The 10,319-nt window shown below is 26.9% G+C and overlaps 1 protein-coding gene across 1 annotated transcript; it reads left to right on the forward strand.

Moving 5' to 3' along the window:
• LOC107448349 (uncharacterized) lies at positions 1 to 8,957 on the forward strand. The gene is made up of 3 exons (XM_016063511.3): positions 1 to 227; positions 4,985 to 5,062; positions 7,002 to 8,957. The coding sequence occupies exons 1-3, from the start codon at positions 185 to 187 to the stop codon at positions 7,157 to 7,159; spliced, it is 279 nt and encodes a 92-aa protein (XP_015918997.1). The 5' UTR covers positions 1 to 184; the 3' UTR covers positions 7,160 to 8,957.
• Positions 8,958 to 10,319: the final 1,362 nt, after the last annotated feature.

The following is a 10,319-nucleotide window of genomic DNA, read 5'->3' on the forward strand; positions in this document are numbered from 1 at the left end:
TCTTTTTATGTTACCTGGGTGATTATCAGCGTAAGAGACCCTTAAATGATAAGATTCTACAATTGCGAATGCTGACCTAACGTTACAGGAAATCGTTGTTTCGATTATATTCGAATATTTTTTTTTTACGAATTTATTAAATTGTGCATAACTTCTGAATATTTCTAAGGATTTGCTAGGAAATATGAAGATGGCTTGTTGGAAGTCTATGTTTGTGTTGGTTATAGGTAAGTTCATAAGTTTATGTTGTTAATCCAAAGTCCACACCTTAAAAATACCTAGAATGTTGCAAAAGAGCCGGATGACGAAACCTCTTGGCGATTTTTTAGAAAAATTAAATATTGAATTTATTCTAATTTGTTTTTAAATATGTTGTGGAAAATTAAACTTAAGATGGAAATTAAAACTGTTAGATTTCTGGAATTTTTTTTTCCTTAAAAATTAAAAAAAAAAAGCTTGAAATAACCATGAAGTAGATTTCGGTGTTGTAGAATCTTAGATGGCAGGTTCCGAAAATTCCAATTTTTAAAATTCCATTAATAATTTTTATCCTATTCAGATAAATCATTAAAATTCTATTTAATTTTTTTTATTCTGATTCAGTTACGCTATTTGAATTTTTTAAATAATTTTTTTATTAAAATTTTTAAATTTTATGTGAATTTTCTCTTTTGATTCCGTTAGAGTTTTTAAATCCTTTTATTATTATTTTTTTATTTTGCTTCAATTGCATTATGAAAATTCTGTTCGGATTTGTTTTCTTCTGATTCATCAACAATTTTTTAAAATTCTATTTGAATTCATTTTCTTCAAATTCAGTTACAATTAGTTTGGCAGAGATATTAATTCAATTTTTAAACTTTACTAGATCAACGTGGTTTAAAAAACTACTATCAGTAGAATTTTTAAATTTTGTTACGTTGAAAAAAAGTACAAAATTTTTTCCTGAGTTTTTTTTTTCAATTAAGAAACCTTAATGTAAAAATTCTTATTATTAAAGCTTATATATTTCATTAATATCGATTTTAACACTTTTGCTTTTAATAATGTAACATCAAATTACACTCATATCAAGTGTCATAATCTGCTTTGAATCAAACTCAAGTCGTTGGTTTTGTTAAATGTTTAGATTTTAGAAAAATGAAAAACATCATTTAAAAAAATAATTTTGGGTAATTAAAATTTTATTTTTATTTATTTATTTATTTTTTTGGTCATTTTTATTTTTGTAACTTCTGGTACTTTAGGAACTATGAAACAAAGTTGACCTTTACATTGGATTATGGTTTACGCAGGTCATTGTCTACCGTTAATACACATAGGTGTATCAAATACAACAATGTCATTATTGATAACAAAACATATCAAAAAATAATATTGTGAATATTATTCATCATAAATATTATTGAACACCGTATTATTGAGAGCGTTGACACATTTTATTTGAATAACTAATATATTCATCATCATCATAGTTGGCCAGACAGCTCAATGTGGGCCAATGCCTTCCTCTGAAGATTTCTCCATAACTGCTTCCGATTTATCTTTGATTTTTTCATTAATTGCAAGAAAATCTGACTCCGCCGAATCAGCCCATCTCAACTACGGCCTTCCCTGCTATCTTTCTCCACTAGGTCTAAAAAGCAATATCTTTTATATTGTGTTGTCATTACTCATTCGAATCACGTGGGCCATCCAATTTATTCTATTTGTTTTCATGTGCTTAATAATATAGGGTTGCTTATAAATCTTGCACAGTTCAAAGTTAAATCTCCTTCTCCAGTTATCGTTTTCACACATTCACACCGCCAAGTATACTCCGCAAAATCTTTCTCTCAAATATTGCGATACAATTTCCCTCCAGTTTTGTCATTGCCAAGCTTCAGAAGCCTATGCCAAGACTGTCCTGATCAATATAAAAATAATCAAAATTAGCTAAATAGGAAAAATATTGTTAAGTATCGATATTTTTTACAGCAAATATTGCGGTATTAAAATTCGGCAGTCTTCGAATAATAGGGACCAATCCAATGTTCGTATCGGCGGCAGCTCGGAAATCAATCGCCAGCACAGGGTCCATAAGTATCTCAATTTTTTTTTAAAATTTACTTTAAATACATGTTTTTACACAAGTTTTTTTCCCCTTGGTTTCTTTACGATTATATTCTTGTTTCAATTTTTCTTCGCTTAGAATTACAAAGTTTAAAAGGATAACCATACGTTTCACATTAATCTCTGCTATTGTTGCTATCCAATTTTCAAAGAAGTAGGCAATTTTTTTTCTTTTTAACACATAAAGGTGGATTTACACTAGTTCAAAAGATTTTCTCAGAGAATCTTTTAAGTCATTTTCAAAAAGGGATCCTTGGCAACTTTTTCAAAACTGACCTCTTTTTTTTTGAAGTCGAAGTTAGAATTGTATTAAACGCGTAGCTTTATAACGGTGGTTTTCTATGAAAAAAATTGCAAACATTTTGTTACCTTTTTATGGTTTGTTGCATCATTTACCCCATTTCCTAAATTTCACCTAAACTATATATATATCAGGAATGGAGTTTATTATATATTAAGAATTCATATGATTGATTCTTATTATATCTGCCGCTGCTTAGGCTTGAAAGTCGTTAATATGAGGAATAAATCTGCAGATTAACTAGGGTGATCCAATAAAGTGCGGAATCAAGAGCTTTCCTCTGTTTACCTAGATAAATTACAGTGCGCAAGATAAAAAACCAACCACCATGTATAACTTTTAATCTAATGATCAGATCGTCACGTTCTAGGACTCAATCTCAATGGTTAGAGCGGGTAACCTCAAACATGCTAATTAATTAGTGCAAATGATATTTTAAGCTACGAAATAAAAAACAAAATCACACTTTCACTGAATAAGCGAACCTTTTTTCCCCGATGGATTCGGGTTTCTGCCCCTCAAAATATTGGGAGTAATCGTAATCTGAGAAATATAGTCCCAATAGTTTGGCCAAGAGAGCGGTCCAAAGTTTGAACTCCTTAATTTTAATTTTGATTTCCGCGTACATTTAGAGAATTTAAGGGAATTGAAAAATTTCTACACACAAATATCAAATTCGTTCATTTAAAAATAATTTCACGAAATATTAGCTTTTAGTAAATATTTTTTTTAATTATTTTATTTAATAGTAGTCGAAAAAATTTTAAATTGTGACGTACGCAATTTTTGAAATCATTTTAAAGAATATAATTTTACATAATAAGAGATACAATTTTAGGGAAATCGGTCGAGTAATTCCTGAGAAATCGAACTTTGAAAAAGTATTTTATTACTCGATTTCTCAAGGGCTATCACATTAACTGCTTCTGTATCGTCAAAATTCACAACTTTTTTTTCTCTTATATTATAAATAATTAGCATTACGTTAATATCCTTAGTTGTAATAATATTTTAAACAGTTTGACCCCCTTGCATTATTGTTTTTTAATTGATTGATGATTGGTTCTGTCAACTTACTTGTTGCTAAGTTTAGATGTAGAAAATAATTAAATAACATCATTTAAAAATATTTAGAAGATCTTATTTACAAAATTAGAGATACAATTTTAGAAAAATCGGTCGAATAATTCCTGAGAAATCAAATTTTAAAAAAGTATTTTATTATTCTATTTCTCAAGAATTATCACATTAACGGCTTCTGTTTCGTCAAAATTCACAACTTTTTTTTCTCTTATATTATAAATAAATAACATTACGTTAATATCCGTAGTTGTAATAATATTTTAAACAGTTTGATCCCTTTGCATTATAGTTTTTTAATTGATTGATGATTGGTTCAGTCAACATATTTGTTGCTAAGTTAAGATGTAGAAAATAATTAAATAACATCATTTAAAAATATTTAGAAGATCTTATTTTTTGTTTAACTTGTTTAACGTGAGCAATATGCAAATTAATGAGTGTGTACCAAGTAGGCATTACTATATATAGTTAGATAAATCCACTCTTTTCCTTAGCATTATTTATGACGTCTAATTATTAACAATGAGTATGTTAAAAATGTTTTTTTTTTCTGTTATTGTAAGTAACGTCTTTTAATGCAAATCTGCTTAATCATTTATTGAATAGAGATTATCAATGTGTAATGCATGCATGTTATACATATTTCTTTCAGCCATTTTAATACGCAACTACTCTTGTTATAAATCAAAAGTATTAATTTATATGCACTGATTGCAAATGTTATATACATTACAAATGTATTTTTCTGCCACTATACTAAGTAACTATGTTTAATGTAAATTTGACATTAATTAATACATATGATTTCAAATACTAATATTCACATTTATGTATGTTTTATATGTATTAAGATATTATACTAATTAATTTCTTTTAATGTAAATTCATGTTTTTAATTTATATATACTGATTACCAATATGTAAATATATGTCTGTTACTTACGCAATTTATAGCCATTGTACTAAGTAACTATGCTTAATATAAATTTGCTATTAATTAATACATAGTGAATACTAATATTTAAATTTATGTATGTTTTATTATGTATTTATACATTATACTAAGCAATTACTAATGTGAATTTATGTTATTAATTTATACGTAGTAATTACCAATGTGTAAATTTATGTGTATTACTTACGTATTTTTTAATAATTATACTAAATAACTATTCTAAATATAAACCTATATTATTAGTTTATGCGTACCGATTATTAAGATAATGTTATCTATGTTATACCTACAATTATTATGCTATATAGCTATTCTTTGATCTAGCATTGAAATAACAATGAGATTCTATAATAGTTATTTGTGCTAAATTATTATCATTAAAATCTCAATGTCCATATTAACGATTAATATAAAGTTATATTTCCTGAAAGAAAAAAAATTATATTTTATGATAATATAAAAACTAATTTTTAAAATTTTTTTCTAATAAATTTGAGAAAAAAATTACTAACATGAAAAATTAATTATTTCAGTTGGCTGCTTAGAGAGTGTGTTGGCGCAACAAAGAGGCTCATTCAACTATGCCAAAAGAAGTGGAGGAGAACGAGAAGGTAACGTAGTAAAATGAAATAAAGGGTGTTTTGTAATCACCACACGTAATGTATAGTTTTGGGATCGCTGCATGTAAAAGTTCCATAAAAGTTTCAAATTACCTTTTCAATTGAGAAAAACAAAAGCGTTATTAAACTTAGACCATTCATTATCAACATCTTACGAATGCTGTGATTCAAATATATAAAAACTGCTTTGTTTAAAAATGAGACTGAATTGCGTTACAACCCTTTTAATTTAGAAATATTCTTTAAAGCCTATTCATAACTTCAGTAACAGATTTAATGTTACTGAACACAAAAATGGTGGTAACTTTTTTACATTTCAAGTAAAAGAACATTTCTGTCAGTAGTAAGGGAACATTCCTGTCAGTAGTAAGGGAACATTCCTGTCAGTAGGATAGGAACAAATTGTTACAAGTAAAGGAACACGGTGTTTCAGTACACCAAGAAATGTCTTATTATTATACCAAGAATTATCTCTGGTGTTTCACTGTACCGCTTTTGGTGTGAAGCAGTTACCACCACTTTTGGTTTTAAGATACTCTTTACAGTACAATCTGTCCCTTATTTAGAAACAGCTTTAAAACCTATTCATATTTCAGTACACAGTCAGCAAGATAAAGATTGATAAATTTAAATAACCTCTAATACAATTACTGGATTTTTCTTGTTGTCACTTCCAATCGTTAATGGTTTGAGCGGTACAGGTGTATTCTAATTTAGTCCATCCGTTATTTTCAAATATGAATTCGGAAACAAATAGGTACTTTTTCTTCACAACATATTTTTTCCCCCAGACTCTTGCCCTTTCTACCGAGAAACAGTTACAAAATTTGCAATTTAAAAATTGTTCATACAAATAGTTAATTTTAAAATCTGTTTTGATTTGTCCGACTCAGAATTTTAAAATTTTTATACCCAAATAAACTTTTCCAGAAGAGTTAATTTTTAATAAGTGTTTGTTACTTTTTTTATTATTATTTTGTTTGTTTACAAGTAATTATTATTAGTTTTGTAACGGAACAGAATGTTATAGAAATATATAATGATTGTGCTTTTTGTAAAAAAGCATAACATTTTAATCCTTATTGGTATGTGATGAAAACATGGTCTTTCTAAGGTTTATGCTGGAGTTGTAAAAAAGGGATAGACTTAAATATTTCCTATCTTGACTTTATCTTCAGTGCAAGTGAAAAATATGTTTCCAATGTATTTTTTATGCTAAATTGGAAACGAGTTTATTGCACTCCTAATTTTGAAAACTATTTACAAATTCCGTCTACAGATGGCTCTGCTGATTGGAAAAAGCTATAAAATAATGTTTTCTGCTACATACATAAGATTAGGTAAATATTCACACAAAGGTCTTATATTTTTAACCTCAGACAGCATTATGAGGTTAATTTAAATTGTTGTTATTTTAAAAACATTGCTTTATAAGTTTCTCCATTAGAACGCCATCTGGTAAACGTTTTTCATAGCAAATTTTGAAACTTAGTGAGAATAAATTCTTAATTTCCGAAGCAGAACGAAAACGGCAGCACTACATTTCGATCTCGTTCTGTTTTTCTTTAATGGATTATCTAAATGGGAAGATTTTTGTACCTGTTCGCGCCAACTTCAATCGCCAAGACCGCAAAGGGATTGTAAACTTGTAAAAATTAAAATAAATAAAAAGCAAAAAGAAAATGAGAGAGAGAGAGAGATTTGCCGAGGATGGCTACGAATTTGACTTTTTGTGTTAGCCTCCTTCTGTAATTTTTTTAAGTTTCTCGTGGGCCACTAGTGCCTGGAAGTTGCCATAACTTGGTGATTATTTCAGCACATGTTCTGATGCAGAATCTTCTAAATCTTCAGCTGTTTTGCCACTAGCGATACCTGAAATGTGTAATTTTGCAACTAAACGAATATTAGATTGTTATTGTCATTATTGCAGGGGATTTGACTCCAGTGGCAATTGCTGGTGTGGCTATTGCATGTGTTGCAGCAGTTGGTGGATTGGTCGTCACATTTTTCTTTTGTATGTACGTGTACAGACAGCAGAGACAAGCAGACAGTTACAACAGCTCATTCGAAAGAACAAGACGAGTTTAAGTTGGACAACATACCAACATACGTGGACTTAATTCATTGGAGAGAATTGGAGATGTGTTGTATTCACAAATATATTTTTGTTATTAGCTTGAAAGATTGATAGGTATGGTTGAAGATATCTAAACACCGCCCTTAAAATATATTTTTAAAAATAATCTTACTATTGACATATTTAATAATGGTTTTAAATTTATTTATAATACAATAATTACCCTTTGATTTTATAGCTATTAATCATAGTTTAAAGAGGATTTTTACCTTTGATTAATCGTGATAAGTATTTTTGACCTTGGCAATCATTAGTTTTTGTTTATTAAAAAAAATTGTCTTGAATTTGGATTAAATATGTTTGACAATATTAATCAGAGTTAAATAAAGTTTTTATTTATTCCCTTTCTTAAATTTTGTTAAATAATAAGTTTTTTTTCTACCTATTTCTTAAAGACGCATTTGACTTTGCAAATATTAATGAGAATTTAATAAGACTTTATACTTCTTTTCTTTTTTACATTTTAAAATTTCGATAAATCAAGTATTTGTGACTTTGACAATGATCAGTCAGAGTTTAATCAGTTTTTTTATTATTTTTGTTTAAATTATTTTTTACAACCCATCTAACGTTTTGACAAGAACCATAAAATATATATGAAGGGCGGTGATTAGAAGACACCTTATTTACGATTCATATTTCCATTTCATTCAACTAGAAATTTCTAGTACAGTACCATGCATATTTTATAAGCATAAATTAAAAAAAAAACATTTCTTGGATGTATAATTACTATATGAATGTTTCGAAACGAATATCCTTTATATGTTTAGAACACTTGTCAAAAATGAAGGTGAAATTTTGAGCATGCAAAGGGAGGAAAAGAAATGTTTAGATGTAAAAAGAAACAAAAGCGCCCTCGAAATCTAGAGAGTCACTGCTAAGGAAGGTGGGACTGCAAGCATGAAATTGGTTTGAGTGCTGGAGAAATTTTAAGGTGTTTCTAACATTTGATTATCAACTCTTCTGTGCTTCCTCCAGCAATCAAACAGGTTTCTATGTTTTCAGTGCAGCTTTGCTCTTTAGAGATTCCTTAGATTCTGATGGCTAATGAAATTGTAAATTTTGCCAATTACTTTTGTCCAATAAATTAACATTACTCGATTATTCTGTTCAACCTGTACATTTAGAAGCATACAAGAAGCATTAAGTATACTTTTTTTTAATAATTTTATCTATCTTGAAAATGTTTCAACCAGCTTTTACCTCTTTTTTAAGTGGAATTTTCTGTATTTTTGATACATTTGTAATTCTAATCCATTATACTGTTGTAAGTTCGTTTATTTTCGTGAAAGTTCTTAAAAATAAGTTTGCTTTTTGATGTTTTAAAATATTGTTTAAAAAATATTATTTGTGTATTTATTTTACTTATACAAATGATTATTTGATACTTGTTTTTAAGGATAATTATTTTTAAAATAAATGTTTTTTTTCGGAATCATTTTAATGACAAAATCTAAAATGAGTGCTTGAAATTTAAAGTTTTCATCAACTTCACAATTAATTATTTCTTTTTTTACTATTATTAAATTCTATGCTAAATTTTGTATCATTTTCTAGATGTAGAATTTTATTCTCTAACTTTGTATTTTGAGTGAGTATGTTTGTTTCTTTTGTGAATATTTAGGTATAATTATAGAATCATGTTTGTGTTAGTTTTTAACTATTTTTCTTTTGTGTTTTGCTTTTAATGTTTAATTTTGTGTTCGTTTGAACTTTTAATAAATAAAATAAGCGTTTCTTTTTCTATACGATTGTTTTTTCTTCTTTCTTATTGATTCACTTTGTTCGAATTTTCGCTTAATTTTTTTAATTTCAATATTTAATTTTTGTAAGAAAATTACGAAAAAAAAAAGTTTTTTTTGTAGTAGTCAAGAAAAGAAAAAAATTATAATTTATTATATAATTTTGTATATTAAAATTATAATTTATTAGAATTTTATTATTATATAATTTTATTATTATTTAATTTAAATTAAACAAAAAACTTTCAAAAGACGTCGTGGTATTTTTGGTGTGCATGGAAGTTCATTACGAAATAGTAATAATATAAACGGTATTTATTGGTTATAGAGACCATGTGGTAAGCGACTGCTTTTCCGAATTTTCGCCAAAACGACATGTACTCTTACGCATTTTTAAGTTTAATATTGAAAATTCCAGGTAAGGTTAAAGGATGACAGTGACTTTACTGACCCAAGAAAAATAAATAAATATAAAAAATGTAATACTATGTTAATGCATAGAAATGTGAATATTTTCCAGAAATTTTTCACAAAAAAATATGAAAATGTTAAATTTTTTAACAAGCATTATGTATGTTAAAAAAAGATGGCAATGTTGTTACGATGATACATATATAACGTTGGTACATATATAACTATGGTACATATATAAACATGATGATACATAAAAATAGAATCGCACTCATTTTCATACCTTCTTACTAAATTAATTCGCAATAAAATATGAAATATGTACTCGAAAAGTTGATTCATTAATTTAAAATAAAAAATTCGTTTTATATTAAATTAATTTAAAAAATGAAGAAAATAAATGCTGCGAAAAATGTACAATATTTTAAAAATCTTGAAATTGTATTAAATTTTTTTTTTTGTCATATTATTTTCTTTTATAATTCATCATTCTTTAACAAAATTTTAACTTTAACTTTTCTAAATTGTAGGAATGAATATTTTTAGCACATACCGTTAAACTTTTTTTGTGGCTCCATCTCTGAACGAAAATAGAGATGATATGTACTATTGCTTAGAAAAATTTAAAAACAAAGAAACATTTGCATTAAAGACCTTCGATGTCTTAGGTTTAATGTATCTGAATAGACAAATCCTATATCTAGACAAATCTTATATAGAAACAAATCTTATATATTTTACAAGAGGGCTCTATACTTTGCTCACTTCGCTTAACCCCAATGAATGTTTCGTTATTTTTGCTTCTTTGCATTAAAACTAAAACTGATAAAATTAAAATTAACGACTTAAAATTTAAACTTTTTTCTTAAATAGTAATTTTGCATTCATTATTTCAGCATGCTTACGTTGGTTAAATAATTTCAAACACAATTTGTTTTAAAAGTAAATATAATTT

Source organism: Parasteatoda tepidariorum, chromosome 6 (genome assembly GCF_043381705.1).
Source record: "Parasteatoda tepidariorum isolate YZ-2023 chromosome 6, CAS_Ptep_4.0, whole genome shotgun sequence".
NCBI lineage: Eukaryota > Metazoa > Arthropoda > Arachnida > Araneae > Theridiidae > Parasteatoda > Parasteatoda tepidariorum.